This window comes from Rhinolophus sinicus, chromosome 14, assembly GCF_057876585.1.
Source record: "Rhinolophus sinicus isolate RSI-liver-muscle chromosome 14, RSI-T2T, whole genome shotgun sequence".
In the NCBI taxonomy this organism is placed as follows: Eukaryota; Metazoa; Chordata; class Mammalia; order Chiroptera; family Rhinolophidae; genus Rhinolophus; species Rhinolophus sinicus.
This window is the reverse complement of record NC_142514.1, coordinates 187630910-187651547: the sequence shown is the minus strand read 5'-3', so window position 1 is coordinate 187651547 and position 20638 is coordinate 187630910. Positions and strand designations below refer to the sequence as shown.

The following is a 20638-nucleotide window of genomic DNA, read 5'->3' as shown; positions in this document are numbered from 1 at the left end:
AGCTGGGGCGCCGTGTGGTCAGCCCCCTTGTCCAGTCCCTGGGAGGTCGGACCGAGGGATGCAGTGTGTAGGCGGATGACTGACTGAAGCAAAGGATGCTGAGTGCGGAGGGGCGGGGCGCCCGGGGAGGTCTCTGGGGCTGTGTGGCACTTGGCGCAGGCCCTGCAGTGCTGTGGTCAGTGACTCGGAGGAGAACGGGAAGACCTGCAAGCACAGGGCGGCGGGAGGAATGCAAGCACAGGCCAGTCCAGCCACAGTCATGCTGGACCCAAGGGCAGAACGAGCCCAAGGAGGGTGAGGCCTTGACCTCCAACCCGAAGCCCAGACGGGCAGCTGGTCAGAGCAGATGGGAGCTGAGGTGTGGAAGCGGCTGTCCACGGAGCACATCACAAAAGGTAGGATACTCAGCCAGATGGAGGTGACCAGCTGGTCAGCGGGAAGCCAAGCTCGGTTCTGGATCCCACTCTGGGGCAGAGGTGGACGGGGCCTGACTTAGCTTCTGAGGACCCAGGGGAAGCCTGGGCTAGAGGGGTTAGGGGTCCCGGTGCCCATTTTCCAGTCTTGGAAGGGTCTTAAGAGCTCAAGGCTCAGCTTTGTGGAGCCAAGTTGTAAAGGGAGACCTGAGAGTGGCGAAGCTCCTATGAGGAAGGTTTCGGGGTCACAGACTCCCTGAGGCTGGACCCGCCCGCCGCTGCGTGGGCAGCTGGGTGACAGAGGCTCTGCCACGGCACCTTCCGTCGGGCTGTCTGGGTGGATGACGGCGGTCCACTGGCCACCTGGATGGCTTTGGGGGCCAGGTCTGGCTGCGGTTGCCCCAACAGGCATTCAGACCCTGGTCCCCCAGGAGCCACGTGGGGCCCGAGACAGCCACCACGTCACAGGTGTGGGGTGAAGGTGGCCGCAGGAACCCAAGGGCCAGGTGTATCATGGGGGCTCAGGGACAGCCTTCCACTCCAGAATCCGGGCTGAGGTCGTGCTCCTCCCGCGTGGGTGGCTCACACGGGAGTAGTGGGCAGGCAGTGCTGGGGACCAGCAGAGCGGCCGCAGCTGGGCCATGGAGCGGGGTGTGCGAGCCAGCAACGCCTTAGGAAAGACCTCCCTCCCACAGCACTGTCCCCCAGGGGCACCGGCGGGGCACAGTACTGCAACTTGGGTCGTGAGGGCGTTGAATCTGGGGTCCGGGCAGGATGGGGAAAGAACGGAGCTGTGTGAGGGTCGGTCCCTGTGCCTCCGTGGCGGAGGTCCTCACAACGTCTCCCAGACACACACATCCTTCTGTGGCCCCTTCCTCTCCACCACCACGTGCCCTTGTACCTCGGGGCTGGGCCCAGGCACAGGAGCCCCTCTCCTGAGAGGGCTTCCTGCCAGCTACTCCCCTCCCCAAATAAAAGCTTGGAATAAGGAGCCTCCTCCGTGGCCCTTGGGCCACACTATGGTGGCGTCCGTGGTGCCAGGGGTGGGTGTTGGGGTCAGAGGAAATCCCACCCAGCTTTGGGCCCCTAGCGCCTGGTGGGAGAAGGGAGGAGGGGAGGGAGAAAGAGGGAGCCGGCAGGGTTGTACTGGGGTGTGGGGAGGGAAGAATCATGAGGACCGAAAACCTGGGCTGGATAGGACATGATGGAGCAGTGGCAGACATTGAGTATTATCAAGGGGGAGCAGAGAGCCCGGCCCAGGGAGGAATTTGGGGGAACCGTGGCACGTGCGTCTGTGGTGTCCGGCCCCACTTTTCAGCTGTGGAGTGGGGTGAGAAACCAGTGGCACCATGAGATGAGGGCCAGAGCTTGACCTGAAGAGCCCTCGGTGAGCAGAGGCCAAGGCCCTTCTCCCTGATCTGCCTGTGGGGTTGGGAAAGATGTACAGAAGGGGTTCCTTGGCTTTAGGGGCTCTGGGTGCGGCAGGTAGGGGTCCCCCAAACAAGAATCCCCAAGTGCTGCCCCACTGGGAAGATGAGGGGGTGTCGGGCAGAGAGCCCTAGCAGGGTCCCGCACAGACCACACTGGGTAGGATCTGAGAGGTGCGCCTGGGCCGGGAGAAGGGGTGAGGCCCGTCCAGTCCGTGGGTGGGTGCTCTGGGCGAATGTCACTGTCATGCAAACAGGCCCATGAGCAGGCTGCCGTGGCTTCTTCCCAAGGCAGGGCTCAGAGAGGAGAAGCTGACTGCTGGGGTTGCAGAGCCGTCGTCCTCCTCTGGGGGCTGGGAAGGGGCTGCAGTCATGGGCTGGGCAGGGTCCCCCTGCGTCCCCTCTTGGGGCCGCCCCAGGACGCCCTGCCTGAGGCCCGGGGCACTTAGTGCACATTGCAAGTGGGTCTCTCTCCTGCCAGTTTTGGGCTCTCAGAGATCTGCACCCCCAGCCTGAGCCCTTTGGGGTGTCATCCTCTCTCTGGTTGTGGGAGAAGCCAACTTTGCAGGCACATGTCCCCTCCTCCAGGGAGCCTGCCCAGGACCGGCCCACAAGGGCCAAGAGAAAAGTGGTGTGTGGCGTGGGCAAAGGGCATGGGGAGTAGGAGCTTAGCCTGGCCAGGGAGGGTCTCGGTTCTCACCCTGCTGGGGAGGGTCAGTGCTCCTTTTATCGCTGGGGAGTTAGAGGCTAGGCCTGGGGTCTCACAGGGAAGAGGGCTCAGAGAGACCATAGCCCTGTCCGTCCCAGCCACTGTCCTCCCTGGAGGGGCGGAGCTGCTGCCAGACCTCCTCCCTGCCCCTCCTCCTTGGGGTGACTGACAGACACTGGCCGCTGTCTCCTCCACTCAGGCCTCCCTCCCACCCTACGCCCCTGCCCCTTCGGGCCTCAGCCTGTGACCCTGAGGACGGCAGCAGGCTCCCCACCTCATGTCCCCTTCCAATCACCATCCACTCCACACCACACTCCTCCCTGCTCAGAACCTTCTGTAACCCTGGAGCCTCCAGCTTAGCTGCGTCCTGATTCCTCCTGAGACCGCAGCTGCCCCAGGCCCTTGGGTCCTGCCTGGCAGTGAGGACCATGGGGGGGAGTCAGAAGGAGCTAGCACAGAGCTGAACGCTGGGCAGAGGTCAGCGCCATCAGCCTCACATGTGGGGACACTGAGGCCCCCTGCAACAGTGTGACCTGCCAGTCCAGGAGCCTGGCGCTCTGGGCCTCAGCTCTGACATGCACAAGTTGCCGTGCGGGAGGAGAGAGGTCATGCAGGGAGGCAGAAGGGGCCTCAGGACTGGTACCCCCAGGGCTCTCCCTCATTAGCCTGTGACCCTCTCCTGCAGTCCCTCCCCACTGACCATCTCTGGGGGTCCCCACTCACCCCGCACCCTGCACGCCCAAGCTCAACTTGGTACCTCCCCCAAACCTACCCTGTGGAGCTCCCCATCTCTCCCACCCCCCACAGGCACAGGACGAATGCCCGGGGGTTCTGGGGGACACTGTCCCTTTGATCACCCCACCGTCCGTCCCAGCCTGTCACTTCTTCCTCCGAATGCCCTGCCTCCCCTCCCCTTCACATGCCAGCTGGGCCTCTTTGGAATGCCAGTTTCATGGTACCTGTGCTGGCGTGGACCTGACAGAGCTGCCCACCCATGTCCCCACAGCCGTCCCACCCTGGCCTGGCCACACGGGGTCTGCGGCCACCCACATTCTCGCCTGCGTGTTTGCCCTCACCCTCTCCCTGGCCCACAAACTCCTGCTCATTTTTCAGACCTAAGTTCAGCGTTGCTTCCTGAGCTCCCCTAAGCAGTGGGGTGTCTGGCGGCGTGTCTGCCTGGCCCACCAGGCTGTGACCACCAGGACAGGGGTTGCCTCCCCCCAGGCCCAGCAGGGCACGGGCACACCCAGAAAGGTGCCCCTGGAGGGAGGGCGGGCTGGACCAGCTCCAGGTTGGTGCAGAGCAGGTCCCTGTAGCTGCAGCCAAGTGCCCGCACCCCTGCCTGGGGCGCCTGGGGCTCTCTGGCCGCCCCACCCACCACCACCTGCTTGCTAGCTGGCTCAGGTTCTTTGTGCTCCAGGCTCTCCCTCCCCTCTCACAGCTGCACCCCCAGCTGCCCTGGCAAGGACTAGTGACAGCCAGCACCCTGGCAGCTCTGTACCCGCAGACCCTCCCCAGGCTGCCTGGGCAGGACCCTGCATTGCCCAACTTGTGAGAGGCACCCCCAGTTGTTGGGTGGGGGTGCTGTACTCTCCCAAGCCCCCAAGAGGGCCTGACCTCTGCCCTGGAGGCCTGGTCTGTGACCGAGGTGGTGGGCGCGTGGGCTTCCCTCCACCCCCGGAAGCCAGCGCTAAGAGGACCTCTACATGGGTCATTTCCCTCCACTCTCTGTCCCTTGTGGCCACTACAGTCACTTGAGGGGCCAGTACTTTGCAAGTGTCCACCCTGGTGCATGGTGTACGAGACCCCAGGGAGGCTGGGGACGGGGGTGGAGGACGAGTGCAGCTCCCCAGGCCTCCCAGCCAACTCCTGCCCATGGTGTTCAGGGGACTTGTGGTCAGGAGGGTCCCCTGTGGGCCTAAAGAAAAAGTTCCTGGTGACAGTCCTGGCCTGGCTATCCTCCCTGTGGCCCTTACCCCCAGCCGAGCCCCAAGCCCTCCCCATGACGCTAAGTGGACCTTTAGGCTCCTCAGAGAGGCAAGCAGGGCAGCCCACCTGCTGCCTGCAGGGGGCAAAGGAGAGATGAGACCGAGGTCTGGAGCCCCTTCTGGAGCCAGCCACGCTGGCAGGGGAAGAGGGAGGGGGAGGGCCAGGCCTGGTGCAGGACTGGCACCACTGGCCCTCAGTGGGGACTGGGGGCTGCAGAGGAAGCAGAGGAGGGGGGCCGGCGTCTTAAGTCAGGGGTCTGGAGGTGATGGACCCGGCCAGCGGGGGTGGGGCAGCCCCTGAACTCAAGGACCCCCACTGAGTGTGGGGAGCCCCACGCCTGCCCGGCCTGTTGGGGTCTGGCATGCTCTTGCACCTGGGTGGGGCAGGGCCCCGCGGTGGAGCCTGACGCGGGTGTGGAGCCCCACTCCGCGCCCCTCGGGCTGAGCCCTGGGCCTCAAGCATGGAGCCAGAACAGACACAGGAAATCGCCTAATTGCATTTGCTTAGGAACAGCAAATCCCTCGCAGCTGCAGCCGGCTGAGCTGGGGCCACAGGCGGCCGGCTGTCGCCAGCGTCCTGACAGCTCTGCTGAGCGTGCCAAGGGGTCTGGGCCTCTGGCCGGGGGCGCCTTTCCCAGGCCAGAGGCCCCCACCCCACCCCAAGAGAGCCACCCCCACCTCAGTTCCCAGAACAGAGCCCAGCTGTGGATCAGTGAGGGGCTGAGGTCATGGGAGGGGCCAGGAGGGGCCGCATTACTCACATCCTGGGGCAGCAGTGAGAGAAGGGAGGGGGTGGGAGGGAAGGGGCCTAGTTGGCTCCTGTCCTGGGGCTGCTACTCGGTCAGGGGCTGCTCACAGGGTAGCTGCTCGCAGCGTGGGGCTTTGGGGAGACACTGGGAGACCCCTACCCTGCACTCCCACTCTGCCCCCCACCCCCCGACTCCCTGACCAGCAGGGCTGGGGGCGGGGGGGGGGTGTCTCATGCAGTGGTAAGAGCAGGGGGTGACCCTCAAAGGGGCCTCAGGGAGGATGTTCTCAGAAAATACTTCTTGGCCTCTCCCAGGGCCGTTGCCGGGGAGATGGCCGGGAAAACAGTAAACAGTGTGCTGGGGGGCTGGCTCTGCCTTTGGCCCTCACCTCGGTCCCATGTCTCAGCTGCACGTGCACATCCGTGTGTGTTCATGTGTGTGCATGGTGTGGGGTGTCTGTGCCCACATGTGGACTGTGGGTCTATGTGCCTACGTGGGTCTGAGCGTGGGGCTCATGAGAAAGTGTACATGTCTGTGTGTGCAAGGGAGGCCCAGCTGCGTGCTGTGTGTTTGTGTTCTGCCTGGTACAGGAGCCATGCACAGGCCTGCATGGGGGCTCCTGTGGCCTGGACACAGGGCCAGAGGGCGAGCCCAGGGAGTTTGTACATGTCTAAGCCTGAGACACAGTGTGGGCTCTGCACTGGCTGGTGTAGTGTCCCCAGGACTTGGTGGAGGGTCCGGGGAGTATTGTCCTGTGCAGGAAAGGCCCCTGGAACCTGAGACCAGGTTGAGGAGGAGATCAGGCTCAGTCCCAGGCCTCAGGCACAGGCACACACCCCACCTGGGCCCACCGCTCACACCCCACCTGGACCCAGGCACACAGCCCACGTGGGCTCACACACACACTCATGTATCACACATTGGCCCAAACACCCCGACTCAAACACGTCCCTAGGCTTGTGCAGCTGGGACAGGGAGCGAGGGGAACAAAATGGCTGCCTCACCCTCCAAGGAACCCTCTCGGGATGCCCCTGGGGTCACCTCAGAAGAGGGGTAGGCACCTTCCTTCCACCCCACAGCATGGGACCCAGCTCTCTGCTCCCACCCACCGTTTGGAGGGGCTGCTGGTGCACACGGTGGGGAGGGACACCAAACCCAGCAGCTGCATGAGCACCCCAAGCCCTACCTCCCATGCAGAACGGGGCCCCACAGCCCCCAGCCAAGGGCTTGGAGTGGGAGGCAGGGCTTCATGTGCCACGTGATGGGACCAGGTGTGGGGATGAAGGGCTCCCTGGGGCCCGTGGGGGCGGCGTCAGGCGTCGGGGGTGGGAAGCCTGGGGTGTGGAGGCCTGGGTCCCACGGGCGCGGGGGGAGGGAGTGGGCCTGAGCTGAGGCTGTGGGGGGGCCTGGTTTTTGTCTGAGAGGCTCCAAGGAGTCTTAAGAGAGATTAGATCACGAGCTGGCTGCTGAGGCCTCAGGGCGGAGGCCCAGAGATAGCACTGCGGGGTCATTCAGCGGACACCGGCAGGAAGGGGCTGAGACCCCAGTGTGGGGCAGTGAGCCCTGCAGCAGTGGGGACCCGGGGCTCCCCTCTCGGGCTGTAGGGGGGCTGGGGGAGGAGGCAGGGCCGTGCTGGCTGGACACCAAGGGCCAGGGACGTGCTGGGCAGGGGCAGGGGCGGCCGGGCTGTGGACCCCCAGTCCCAGGCCACCCTTGCATGGCCCTGACGGACCCCGAGAAGCTGTGGGTGTCAGCACACCCTGAGGGAGGAGGCCCTCTTGAGCCTGACTCTGCAGTGAGCCTTAGTTTCCCCATCTTAGGAACAGTCTAGAGTGGCCACAGCTCTCCGTACCTTCATCGACACCTTCCCATGTCTTCCGGGGCCTTGCCTGGGGCCAGAGCCTCGCTGGCCTGTATCCTGGTTCTGATCAGGTCCAGGGGTGTAGCTGGTAGACGGGGAAGGAGGGTCTTCTCCGATCCTGTACACTGGGGGCCCCCTATCACCAGGAGGCACATGGATATCAGACGCCTACAGAGCCCTGGGACCTCCCCCCAGCCAAGGGCACCTTCACCACCATGTCACATGACCTCTGCCTAAAGATGGGGAAACTGAGGCCTAGAGAGGGCCGGGCTGTCCAGCCCCCTCAGCACACAGCTCAGCAAGGCCTGTTTGGGTGGGAGAAGTAGGGTCTGGGCTGAGATGTGACCGTCTCTCTGTGTCTCCAGGCTCGCCACACAGTGGGGTCTGGAGGATGGCGAGGAGGCCGCCCGAGAGCGACGCCGGCGGGAGAGGGACAGGCAGCTGCGGGCCCAGGACGAGGACGGAGGCAACCAGTCCCCAGAGCCTCAAGAGCAGGAGAAGCTGTAAGCCACCATGGCAGGTCACCGGGTCCTGCACCCTGAGAGAGGGGGCTGTGGTGGTCAGACCTCACACTGGGGGTCCCAGAGCAATTGAGACTGGAGAGGAGTCGGCCAGGAGTAGGGGCAGGACTGGGGAGTGTTCCTGGGTGAGGGTCGTCACAGCCCCGCATGTCTGTGGACTGTGCCGGATGCCTGGCCAGAGACACACGCAGCTCTTCCCGGCCAGGCTCCAGGCTGCTCAGGCTCTGGCCGCCTCAAGGGGTCCCAGCCTTTGCTTGGACCAACTCTGACCCCAGCTGCGTGGCCCTGGCCCCCGAGCCCCCCGCCCATGCTCCCTGCTGCCGGTGACTCATGGAGGCCATGTCCAACTTGGCAGGCTCCAGCCGGCTCGCTTCCTCCCAGGCCCAGGAGGCCTCCACGGCTGGGCTGGGCTGTTTTTCCAATATTGCCCCCTTCCCGGCCCCGTTTTGTTCCATTTTCTCCGAGTCAGCAGCTCTGGGCGGGGTGGGGTGTTGCAGCGGTCACGGCCCTTCAGACCAGGTCCTTGAAGAAGTAGGCAGAGGCTAAGGGGTAGGGGGGAGCCCACCACACCAGGACCAGAGGCCTGAGGTGGGAGGACAGGGTGCAGGGGCTTAGTTACCCTGCTGCCCAGGAAAGGAGCCTGAAGGCAGGGCCCTGGGAGCTCAGCTGGGAGAGCACAGGGAGACTGGTCACCCACACTCAGGGACATGGGATGCTGGGAGACACAGCCCAGCTCTCGGGGGGCCCTAGACCTATGGGAGAGACACAGCCCAGCTCTTGGGGGGCCCTAGACCGATGGGGGAGACAGCCCAGCTCTCGGGGGGCTCTAGACCTAAGGGGAAGACACTGCCCAGCTCTCGGGGGGCTCTAGACCTAAGGGGAAGACACAGCCCAGATCTCGGGGGGCCCTAGACTGATGGGGGAGACACAGCCCAGCTCTCGGGGGCCCTAGACCAATTGGGGAGACACTGCCCAGCTCTCGGGGGGCTCTAGACCTAAGGGGAAGACACTGCCCAGCTCTCGGGGGGCTCTAGACCTAAGGGGAAGACACAGCCCAGCTCTCGGGGGGGCCCTAGACTGATGGGGGAGACACAGCCCAGCTCTTGGGGGCCCTAGACCGATTGGGGAGACACAGCCCAGCTCTCGGGGGGCCCTAGACCTATGGGGGAGACACAGCCCAGGTCTCTGGGGGCCGTAAACTGATGGAGAGACAGCCCAACTCTCGGGGAACCTTAAGCTCATGGGGGAGACACAGCCCTGTCGGTGCGGAGCCCTGCCTTAATGGGGTGAGACACAGCCTTGGTCTCAGAAAGCTCCAGACTATGGAGGGGACACAGTCCTGCCCTCAGGGATCCTTGGATGTTGGGGAGACAGCCCGGCTGTGCGTGCTGCCTGTGTGGCACTCAGGGTCTGAGACAGGAGGGGTGGATGGGAGGTCACCCCTGCCTGGCATGCTGGCCCAGCCCCAGCCCCTGTGCTGTTCTCCCGGCCGCAGCCTGAAGGCCTCGGAGGCCCCTGAGCTGGACGAGGACGAGGGCTTCAGCGATTGGAGCCAGAAGCCAGAGCAGAAGCCTCGGCACAGCACGGCTGAGGAGCCCCCCGAGGGAGAGAGCACAGAGGGTGACCAGGAGGAGGACAGGCAAGTGGGGTCAAGCCTGGAGATGGGGCTGCCAGGCGGGGGCTCTCTCCAAGGCCCCCAACCTGGGCCTGAGCAATGACCGCCGCTCCCCTTCCCAGCCAGCCCCCCTAAAGGCCCCCCGTGCCTGTGAGAGGGGGAGAAGGGAGGAAGAGAGCGAGACGGAGGGCGGCCCGGCAAGGGGCTGTGGGGAGAGGCGGTGAGGAAATCTCATTCCTGGGCTCCCCAGGGCCCTGGGCCCCATCCAGACCAGCTGCGGCCGGCGGGGTGTTGCCACATCTGCAGCCCACTTACGTAATGGAGGCTCTGGCCCCCGCCGCCCGCCCCTTCCTCCCTCGGGGCTGGCTGGCCTCCATTCCCACGGAGGGGAGCAGGTATTTCCAGATGTGCGGGCCCGAGAGTCAGCCTGGGGGACAAGCTTTCCAGATGTGCAAACGTGTTTGCTGGTCTGAACAGGGGCGGGCGGGGAGTGGGGGCCAAAGTGCCCCTGGGCCCAGGATGGGGGCTGCTCTTAGAGCCTCGCCCCCACCCAAGTTTTGGGGTCCAAGCTGCTCACTGCATTCAAGTCCCTCCATGTGCCCAGGGTCCCAGTTCTTCTCAGGAGCTCCAGCTGGGGGACAGAGTCCCCCGTTCCCTTGAATGTCACCAGACCCGTGTTGCTCCCACTCTGGGCCACCTCCCAGCCCCTCCAGGCAGCCTTGAGCTACAGCTAAGAACCCTCCCGTGGCACAGCCATCCTACAGGCTGACTCCCACACCCCACGATCTATCTGCCTAGATGAGGCCCTGTTTCTGGCTTGGCCTTCTGCCCACCAACCCCTCCAGGCCTCAGTTTCCCCCCCATCTGCCTCTGGGAGTTGGTGTACACTCTGCATTTCTCAAGTGGGGCTGGGTACGCAGGGTGGCCTGTCCACCGCCGGTGGGCCAGGCCTGCTCCTCCCTCCCCTTCTAGCGGCAGCCTTTCCTCAACAGCAGGGGGCGCTTTGCCTCTTCCGTGGAAGCTCCTGCTCTCCTCCCTGCCCCCGCACCCCCACCTGCCTGGCCCTGCATCCCGCCACAGCTCAATGGGCCCTCTGTGTGCCTGCCGTGGGCTGGACCCCGGCCCACCCTGGGCGGTGGGTCTGGGTCTTGGTTGGCACAAACACCAAGGGGACTGAAATCATGGAAAATGCAAGAATTTCCCACCTTCTTCTCCAGGTTCAGTCCCGCTCAAATGCAGAGCTGCTGGCTGCCAGCGGGCTGGCCTCCCTTCCCCTACATCCAGCACCGTGGGCCCCTCTCCTCAGGGATGTGGCCCTAGCAGTGACCCCTGCCCTTGCCTGTCCTCCAGCTGACTAGCCCCCACACCACTCACAGACCCCATCTCACCCCCACCCGGCAGACTTCTCCCTGAGGCTCACTCGCCCCACACAGAGCAGGGCAGCCCAGGCCACAGGGTAGACAAAGAGAAGCAGGACACGAGGCTGCGGCCTGTCCAGAGAGCCTGGAGGCCAGGGCCAGCCTCGGCACGGGGGTGACCTGCCCAGTGGGGCTGGGACAGTGGGCGCTGTTCCCCAAGGGGCCCAGGGAGAGGGGCCGGCTCTTAGTTCTTTGCACTCACTTCCTCAAAGAGGCTGGGGTCTCAGGATACCTTGGTGCTCAGGGAGTCTGACTCTCCCCATGTGGAACGGGAAGGGATTCGAACCAAGCAATAGCCCTCAGTCAGATCGCCCTCTTCCTCCACAGGCCCCTTGGGCACCAGGACGCTGACGAGGTGAACCCAGCCACAGCCTGCCTGGAGGGGTTGCATCTGCACCCCAGCTCAGAGGCCCAGGAGGGGCCAGAACCAGAGGTGACCGTCCAGGACAGTCTGGCACCAGCAGAGGCTGAGGAGGCAGATGAGCAGGTGACGGTGGCATCCCTTGGGGTCTGGGCTCAGTGTATTTCTGCTCCCTGCACGCTCTGTGGGCCTCATGGGACTGGCCCAGAGGGAGCCAGCACCCCGCCGGTAGACTATGTAGCCCCCACACTCAGAGTGGAGGGGGCTTAGTGATCTTACATGGCAGAGAATTCCAGAACCGAAGCATGTCAGGACTGGGAAGGAACTGAGGCCCAGGGAGGGGAGAGAGTTGGCTCCAACAGGTCCTAGGTGGGGCAGTGGGGTACACAGGGGGTGGTCATCTAGGCCCCATAACCTCAGATGTTCTCTTCCCGGCACCAGAAATGTCAGCAGCCCAGGACACCCAGCCCTTTGGTCTTGGAGGAGACCACCGAACACGGCTCACCTCCCCTGAGCCCCAGCACCAAAGTAGGTCAACCCCAAAGCCCGCCACCTTTCCCTCTCTGCCAGCGCGAGAAGCAGCTCCACGTCAGCCCCAGAATAGGGAACACTCCTGTTCATTCTCTGCCAGTGCCCCCAGCCCCACACTGCCCTCCCTCCCCCTTCCCCCCTCCCTCCCCACCCCAGCATCCAGACAGGAGAAACATTGGGGCGGGGGGTGGAATGTGGGCCTTGCCCTGGCTCCGGAGGCTCACGTCTCTGCCCGCCCTCCACAGCTCATTGACAGAACCGAGTCCCTGAACCGCTCCATCAAGAAGAGGTACGTCTGACTGTTTTCCAGACTAGGACTCAGGGTTTTCCCAGAGCGGGATAAGCGAGGAACCCAGAGGGTGGAGTTCTGGGAGGCTGAGGGGGCTCTGGTGGAGGCTCAGGGTGGAGTGTAAAAGTGAAGCAAGGGTCATGGGGCATGACCTTCTCCTACCCTCCAGTAACAGTGTGAAGAAGTCCCAGCCAGCCCTGCCTATCTCCAAGATTGATGAGCGGCTAGAGCAGTACACGCAGGCCATTGAGGTATGCTTGGGACCCTGCTTCTGCTGGCTCTCTCCTCCATTCATGCAGCCATTCCTCATCCAACCAATGTCCCTCCATCCAACCAACATCCTTCCATCAAACCAACACCCCTTCATCCAACCAACCCCCTCCGTCCATCCCATGCTCCCCCAGCCCTATGCCATGTGCAGTGTGAAGACAGCCCACATCTGTCTCGTAACCCACCATGTCACCTGTGCTCTACAGAATAAGGGGTGTTTCACAGGCACATTGACGGGAAGGATGCACATCTGTTCAGAGTGCTTTGCTCCCACCCTGCATTGGGAAAGCGTTCCTGGGGAAATACGGAGACACAGAGGATACTGTCTGTGTGGGAAAAGGTCTCATTGGGCCTCTCTGATGGGTCCCAGGTGGCTCTCCACTTAAGCAGTGCTGGGCTCTGTCTCCTCTGCAGACTGCTGGCCGGAACCCCAAGCTGGCTCGCCAGCCCTCCATCGAATTGCCCAGCATGGCCGTGGCAAGCACCAAGAGCCGGTGGGAGACAGGAGAGGTGCAGGCTCAGTCTTCCTCCAAGGGCCCCTCCTGCAAGGTAGGACCCCTTCCAGGCCAGGCTGGGCTCCTTTGGGGAGGCAAGTGTGAGACCACCTGGCTGGGCAGAGGGTGGGCAGAGGGAACACGGGCCTGTAGGGGAACTGGCCCCAAGCACGGAAAGTCACGTGGAGAAGGCTGGTTCCCTCCTCTCCATTGGGCTGTCATCCAAGGAGGCAGGTCCTGGGCCCCTGGCCAGGTGAGGCTAGGCAGGAGAGAAAGGCCCAGGCCTTCCAGTGCCCCCTAGTCAGCGGTCTGCATCTGTCACATGTGCCTCCATTTTGTCCCCAGGATATTGTAGCTGGAGACATGAGCAAGAAAAACCTCTGGGAGCAGACAGGAGGCTCCAAGACTTCATCCACAATTAAGGTAGCCTAACCGTGGTTGATGCAGGGAGGGTGGGTCCCACAGCTGAGAGCAACGTGGTGCCATCCTCGGTGCCTCTGGGAGGGCTTCCCGGAGGCACGTCTTCACCCTGATGCTGTGCTCACCTTTGCTCTTGGTCTCCTTCCCCAACAGAGCACCCCGTCTGGGAAGAGGTACAAGTTTGTGGCCACCGGACATGGGAAGTACGAGAAAGTGCTCATGGATGAGGGCTCAGTGCCCTAGGCTGCCCCTCTTGGTGAGTTCAGGCAGTAGCCACTTGTTGTGGGTAAAGTGGGCCATTCTGAGAACGTGGCGGCACGGACAAAGCCTGCTTGCCCATGTCACAGGCTACAAGGGAGTCTGGGAGGGCAAAATGCCCAGCCTCAGAGCTGGCCAGGACCCAGACGGCTCAGTCTCCCAGGCCCTGCGGATTTGCCCCCACCCCATCTGACACCGAACCCTGTTCCTTCCGAGGCCTCAACCCCGCTCAGCCATTCTCCGAAGGGGGAGCTCAAACCTCCCTTCTGGGAAGAGGCCACACATCCACACTGGGCTCCTTAGGCAGCTGAGGTGTCCCCCGCCACGGAAGGGCTGGCATCGTAGGAAATGGAAGGGATGGAGGCCTGGGAGCTCAGGTCCCGCCCAGTGTGCACTGAGGGTCTGAAAGGGGCCCGAACCTTCGTGTCAGCCTCCTGCCCCAGTGGGGCCGCTCCAGTTTCCAGCACCGTCCCCCTCATCTGGTGTAGTCAGAAAGGTGACCCACTGCCATGGCGTGACACACTTTATTAGTGGCCTGGGTCCCAGGATCCGTTCACAGCACCCATTTCATCCTGGGGAGGGTGGGTCAGCCAGCCCCCTTTCTACGCTCCTTCCCCTCCTGAGTCCAGAGGCCTCCCCAAGGACCTCCGTGCCCCTCTCCCATCGACCTCACAGTTCACAGCCCAGAGTGTCCAGAGGCTGAGCCTGGCCTCCCTCCTTCCCTGCCAGGCTTCCCTGGAGACGGCGGCAGGCCCTCCACACCGGGTCAGTCTGTCCAGCCGTGTGCCTCACAGTAGGTTTGGGCATTTCTCCTTGAGCTTCATTCACGCTGTAAGCCCCCACGCTCTGCACACAGAAACCGACTCACCTCTGTCCCCACCTGCTGCCAGCCTCGCCCCCCCCACCCTGTTCCTCCATGCTCCATCCACCAGACCTGTCCCCCCTGACCGCCCAGTCACCTCCAGGTTCCCTGAGCCCCCGACTGGCCCCTCCCAGGTCCATCTGGCCCTGCTGCCTTCTTCAGTGGCTGTGGCTCCCAACTGGACCCTCAGCCCCCTCTGTCCACTCCATAGTTCTGGGCCCTGGGGCCGCCCTGCTGGCCATTCACCGGAGCCTCCACCCGGTCGCGGTCCGGTTGAAGTTCTTGGGCTGGGGGCTCAGCTCCAGGACCGAGTGGATGGTGGGGGGAGGCCGGGTGGCCACTTCCTGCAGCTTCCGGGCGTTGAAGTGGGGCCGACACAGGAAGGGCAGGCGGCTGAGGCCAGCCAGGGCGCGCCCCTCGTCCCTGGGCCCCTCTGAGCCTCCGCGGGACTCGGCCACCGACACGCGGTACAGCACCGCGTCCCACAGCCTTGACGCCCGGGAGGCGGGGGGCCGGGGCACCCAGTGGGCAGGGGCTGTCACCTCCTGTTCCGTGCGCTTGGGCTTCTGTTCCGGACCCAGGAACGGGGGCTCCTCTGCCTCCTGCATCAGCTGCTTCTTGAGGCGCGTCCAGCCGCTGAGACGAGGCTTGGGCGCGACTTTGGGGATAGGGCAGGGGTGGGGGCCTGACGGCGGGGTGGAGGCTGAGGCCCCGTGGAGGCTGGAGACCTGCTTGGTCTCGGCGGCAGAGACAGCCGTGGGGGGCTCCCCCAGGCTCTCATCATCAGGGGCCGCAGGGGCCGTCCCGTAAGCGGAGGGGCCCGGTGAGCAGTAAGTGGGGACTACAGCTACCACGACCCGGCTGCTGACCTCTCTGGGCCCCGAAGCCTGGAAGCTGGGGGTCGGCTTGGGCACAGGGGGCACCTCAGGCCAGGGCCTGGCAGCTGGGGCCCTGGTGGGAAGTGGGCGGATGTGGGCAACTGGGATCGAGGGCTGGGTCCCAGGAGGGCAGGGGACTGTGTCTTGGTCCTGGCCACCAGGCCCCCCATCTGGGGCTGTCTGAGGGGGCTCAGGGGTCCCAGCCCGTGGGGACGACACCAGCTGGATGTGCACCTGGCTGATGTGGGTGCCCCCCACTGCGGTGGCCGAGACTTGGGCAAAGCCACTGTGGGGCCAGGGGTCTTCTGGGGCTGGGGCTGTGAGCTGGGGCCCCGGGGCCTGGACGTGAGCTGCCAGACCCCTGCACTGCGTGAAGCTGAGGGAGAAGCAGGGCTTCTGCAGGGGTGATGCCACATGGTGGCTGACGGGTGTGGGGGGCGCGCGGGCCCGGGAGGCCACCACATGCTGGGCCTCGGTGGGGCGTGGGGCCGTGGTCTCCTGGTCGTGGCTGGCCTCGCTCACAGGGGACAGGGAGGTGCGAAAAGCTCCCTGCGGGGCAGAGAGCCCGCCCCCCGCCATCTTCTTCCGGGCTTCCTTCTTCAGTAGTCTCTGCAGACGCACGTTCTCCTTCCCAGGCTTGGGCATCAGGGGTGGGGGGGCCCCCGGGGGCCCCTGGGGACAGGGGCCAGCCGCCTCAGGGGGTATCGAGGCAGTGGAGATAAGCATTGATGTGCCCTGGGGTGGGGAGGGACAGCCGTCAGCTGGCAGGGAGGGCACGTGGTCCCCCTGTTGTGCCGGAGGACCCGAGGCCCAGAGGAGTTACTGCCTGGCCAGCACAGCCCTGTTTCCTGAGCAGGGGGCACCTGCCAGGTGCATTCCAGACACATCTGTCGGCCGCAGCAACTCCATGGGGCGGCTGTGCCATCACCCCCAGTTAGAAATGAGCCCACAGAGGCCTGAGTCACTGGTGGGTGATGGACGAGGGCTGGAGCCTGCCTCCACGTGCTGCCTGTGTGCACCGCCAGGGCCGGGAGGCCCATGGGCCAGCTCCAAGTGGGGGGCACGTGTTGGGCCAGGCACCCACGAGGGCAGGAAGAGGGCCTGTCCGCAAACGCGTGAGGGGGCGCCGTGCCGTCGCCGGCCCGACCACAGGCGCGTCTGCTGTGAGCCAGGGGTGAGGTGGCGGCCAGAGGCTCAGAGAGCTGAGGCTGCATCATCAGAGGTAGATTGGCCTGGATGTGGGAGCCATTTCGCTGAGCTATGCTAAATGGGGTCTTCCCGCAGACCTCCTGGCTGGGGTGATCCCGGCCAAGCCGCCCGCCCTTGTTTCTGGGCGCCACGTGCTTGCAAGGACATTGACAAATGCTGTCTGGGCCAAGCCAGAGGCCGCTGGTGTGGGGGAGGAGGGAGGCCTGGGCGCCAGGGGCTCTGCCAGGTAGGAGGGGTCGGCCTGGAGAGGCGCCAGAGGGGTATGCCCCAGGGCTCATTTTGGGCTGCCTACCTCTGGGAGTCCAGGCCCCCAAGAACTCCAGGTCTATCTCTGGGGGCTGCCAGGCTAGCAGACAAACAGGTGATGGGCAACATTCCCTCAGCCTTGAGTCCCCAGAAGGGCCCAGGGCACCAGAGCTCAGCCTGGGGAAGCTGGCCTCCAAGATGGAGGTGGGTGGCTCCAGGTGGTGGGAGGGGGTGTGTGGGCAGGGCCAGGTTGGCCACCAGAGAGAGGCTGGAGGCTGGGAGAGGCAGGACCGCCCTCCTGGGACTGCCGCCTGAGTCCCCTCCCACCTGTGTTGCAGCTCTCCTGATGCAAACTGGCGGCTCCCTCCACACTCCCAATCCAGGCTCCCAGGAGAGAGTCCAGCCACATGTCCACCCCCAGCTCTGCTGAAGAAGCTGCTTCCCGTTGCCCACCTGGCAGCCCATGTCCCTCCAACACCTGCCACTGATGCAACCTCTATCCGTGGACCCTCCAACCTCTTCCCCCTCCTGCTCCCTGACCCCCTGGGCTCTGCCTCTCACAGCCCAGGGAGGAAAGGGACTCTCACTGATGCTTGGCGAAAGGCACTGTCCCCACAGAGGCCAAGAGCTCATGAGGGAGGCACAGCCTGTGCAGAGACAGGGCACCTTCCGAGGGACCTCCCAGTCAAGAGCCACCAATGCCTGCACTGGATGTTCAGGCCCTGTGTCCCTCCCTGCCCCCTGCTTGCAGCCCCCTCCATGTTGTGCAATAAAGCTCGTCCTGACCATGTTCTGGCCCTTCAGTGCTCACTAACTGCGGGAGTGACACGGGAGCAGGACTGGCTGAGTTGCAAAGGCCATCCCCCCCATAGGGCGGTGGGACCCAGGCCTGTGGCTTCTGGATTCAGACACTCTGTCCTGTCCCATGACTTCTGGGAGCTGAGGTGTGTGGTGGCCTAAGTTGGGGCACACATGACTGGCCTGATAGAAACTTCACAGCACCTGAAATAGTGAGCATTCTGCCTTGGGGTCATCCCGCATCCCAGCACCCAAGAGGTGCTTGGTGAAGGTTTGGGGGATGGACAGATGGGCGGATGATGGATGAATGGGTGGATGGATGGATGGATGGATGGATGGATGAATGGATGATGGATGGATGATGGATGGTTGGATGGATGGATGATGGATGGATGATGGATGATGGATGGATGGATGGATGGATGGATGATGGATGGTTGGATGGATGGATGATGGATGGATGATGGATGATGGATGGATGATGGATGGATGGATGGATGGATGGATGGATGATGGATGGATGGATGGATGGATGATGGATGGATGGATGGATGATGGATGAATGATGGATGATGGATGGATGGATGGATGGATGGATGGATGGATGGATGGATGATAGATGGGGGATGGATGGATGGATGGATGGATGGATGGATGGATGATGGATGGATGGATGGATGATGGATGGGTGATGGATGGATGGATGATGGATGGATGGATGGATGGATGGATGGATGGATGGATGGATGGATGATGGATGGATGATGGATGGATGGATGATGGATGGATGGATGGATGGATGGATGGATGGATGGATGGATGGATGGGTGATGGATGGATGGTGGATGGATGGATTGATGGATGGATAGGTAGCGGCCAACCTCCCCAAAGACAGAGTAAATATGGCAGTTCAGAAGTATTAAAACTCAAAAAAGTCACGGCCACCTTTCTCACTCTGGCCCAGCTCTGAGGCAGCATCTAGGGGACAGTGCTGTCTCCCTTCTCAAGCTGGATTGGACGTCAGCTGAGGGCAGCGGGTGGAGGCAGTCTCAAGGTCCACCGCTGGGCAATTAGCCAGGACCAGAGTGGACAACCCAAGGGGCAAGAGGCAGGTGGGGTGGATGGTGTCATGGAGGCACCGTAGGCGCTGCGCTGACCACCCAGCCCCTCTAGGAACCATCCACATCGAGCCCAGCCTCGGGGACGAGGACCCATGCTCTCTCTTCTCTGAGTACCGCTAATGCCCACTGCTCAGTGATCAGGACCCGGGGGCCAGTGCCTGCCCACCACAGAGGATGAGAGGCTCAGAGGGACCACTGCTCAAAGGGTACCTTGCTGGGGTAATCCCCTCACTATCTGTCCTCCTGCCTGGGAGGCCCCACCCGACAGCCCCTGCTCCCTAACTCTGGGAACCAGAGTTGCATACACAGGAGATAGAAGAACCGTGACCTACAGATCGCATAGAAGCACCCAGGGTGTGTGGGGCAGCAGCCGCGTGAGGCCCGGGATAGCGCTGTGTCAGCAGCTTCTACCTGGAGCCTGGCAGAGCCGGAGCCCATGGGGCTGGGTGGACTGGAGCTCCAGCTGGCACCAGGCGGGGCCCAGTTCAGCTCAGGGCTCCCAAGAGACGTTCAAGGTCCCTTGGGCCCTACCACCCCCAACAATGCACATTGGGGGGTCAGGCCCCGATCGAGGGACCCCTGCCCTCCTTCACCACTCTGGGGGTCGCTCCGCAAGGACAGCTGGAGCCAAGACGCATGGGGGCTGCCCCTCCCTGTCTCTGCCAGCCTCGCTGACTTTGGAAGCCCACCCCACACTGTCCCCGGGCCCAGGCCCTACACAGTCCTTAAACTCTTCTTGGGGTTGAGACCAGCCCCCAGCACACCTGGCTGGGCCACCCCATCCCCTGCCTCCCCCCAGGTCTCCAGTTCCCCTGTGGACCCCAGGCAAGGCCCCTGCCCTGCCCCCCTCCTCCCACCCAAGCCTGGCCGGTAGATGGGGTGTAGATTACCTGTGCAGGTCCTCGGCAGCCCATCCTCGGTGGCCCATCCAGCAGTGCCCGCGAGCACTGTCCTGCTGTACATGGGCCTGGCGCCCTGAGGGAAGGCCACCGATACCCAAAATAAAATCTGCCCGGTCCCTCTGACCTCAACGCCCTATCTCTGGCTCAGCCAGCTCATGGGACAGCACCTGCCAGAGGCCAAGGCCACTGAGTGGGTAGCCACTCTCCTCTGCTGGCTGAGCAGGGCCACTGCAGGGGCCGTGGCAGGCCCAGCGGCAGATGCAGTCCCTAAGACCACCCTGGGCCAGGGGCGGGATGCAGCCAGCAGCTCCTGAGCGTGAGGCCTTCGCAGTCTGAGTGGAGTGGGTGCTTCCCAGGGCTGCCCAGGCCAAGCTCCAGCACAGCCTGCAGACGAGGCCAGCTGCTCCCTGATATGCCGTCCCCATATGTGTACCTGCAGCTGTGTGCTTGGGGGGCAGGACGGGGGGGTCCTCAGGTCTCTGTTAGCAGAGCAAGAGGCACCAGCCTGAGAAGGGACATCAGCCCCCACCAGGGAGGAGGAGACAGGCAGGGCAGCCCCAGGAGCCGCCCAGGGGCTCCACATTGATCCCACTGGGCAGTGGGCCCAAGTTGGCCAAGGGTCAGGGCTGTGTGTGGCCGCCACACCCTTGCCCATCAAAGACCTGGACAGGTGAAGGAGAAGGCATCAGGCCGGAGGAATTCAGACTTCTGACCAGGAGGGCCTGGACGTCCCCAGCAGCTCCGGTCTCAGGGGCTTCCGACTGCCAGGCGCTGGGGGAGGCAGGCTGAAGAAGGCCTCCATCTGCCCCCCCCCCTTGCTCTGTGACCGTGGGCACATCTCTGCCTGTCTAGGGACCCTCTGGCCTTATCTCCAACTTATAGGGATTGAATGAGGTGCCCACGAAAGTCTTCCAAAAGCCTCTGAGAACCCAGAGTGGGCGTGGAGCAGTTAGAGCTGGGGCTGGGGTGTGAGTCTCTTGCTAGGGGTCATCCTGAAGCCCCTGATTCTAAGCCTCCAGAGAGCAGGGACCTCGCCAGCGTCTCCTGGAACCCCCTGTCCTGGGTGCCAGCCCACCAGCTGTTGCCGTGTATCAGCCGTTCCATGGACCTCATCGTCCATGATCGGCTAGCCCTGGCCTGTGCCCAGGGGTTTCTGGAAGGAGGTGTCGGGCTGCTCTCAACCCACTTGTGCCTCAGTTTCCCTAACCCAAAGGGCAGGGCTGTGGGACCTCATGGTCTCACTGGCGAATGTGGGGACCACTAGAGGCTCGAGCGAGATGTCTGCCGGTTGGATGGTG

General features: G+C 63.8%; 2 protein-coding genes across 5 annotated transcripts in view; one reads left to right on the top strand and one right to left on the bottom strand.

The window, feature by feature from the left end:
* LSP1 (lymphocyte specific protein 1) overlaps positions 1-17309 on the top strand; it is a 32837-nt gene extending 15528 nt beyond the window's left edge. For 2 of the 4 annotated variants that reach the window (XM_019718538.2, XM_074336933.2), the window contains exons 2-11: positions 7513-7650; positions 9164-9307; positions 11029-11188; positions 11504-11590; positions 11839-11882; positions 12052-12133; positions 12567-12701; positions 12992-13069; positions 13220-13322; positions 16858-17309. In XM_019718538.2, the coding sequence (XP_019574097.2) occupies positions 7513-7650; positions 9164-9307; positions 11029-11188; positions 11504-11590; positions 11839-11882; positions 12052-12133; positions 12567-12701; positions 12992-13069; positions 13220-13309 (958 nt within the window). In that variant the 3' untranslated portion in view covers positions 13310-13322; positions 16858-17309. The remainder of the gene's footprint in view (positions 1-7512; positions 7651-9163; positions 9308-11028; positions 11189-11503; positions 11591-11838; positions 11883-12051; positions 12134-12566; positions 12702-12991; positions 13070-13219; positions 13323-16857) is intronic. The other 2 variants (XM_074336934.2, XM_074336935.2) reach the window with 2 other exon arrangements.
* PRR33 (proline rich 33) lies at positions 13835-19440 on the bottom strand. The gene is made up of 2 exons (XM_019718536.3): positions 19329-19440; positions 13835-15799 (listed from the first exon to the last, which is right to left on the bottom strand). Exons 1-2 carry the CDS (start codon positions 19350-19352, stop codon positions 14429-14431), a joined length of 1395 nt encoding a protein of 464 aa, XP_019574095.3. The 5' UTR covers positions 19353-19440; the 3' UTR covers positions 13835-14428.
* Positions 19441-20638: the final 1198 nt, after the last annotated feature.

Bases quoted from the DNA above. Each gene is read 5' to 3' on its own strand.
- PRR33 (XM_019718536.3), bottom strand. From the start codon at position 19,352: ATGGGCTGCCGAGGACCTGCACAG. The intron at 15,800-19,328 runs GTAATCTACACC...TCCCCACCCCAG, and splicing joins GCTGCCGAGGACCTGCACAG to GGCACATCAATGCTTATCTC.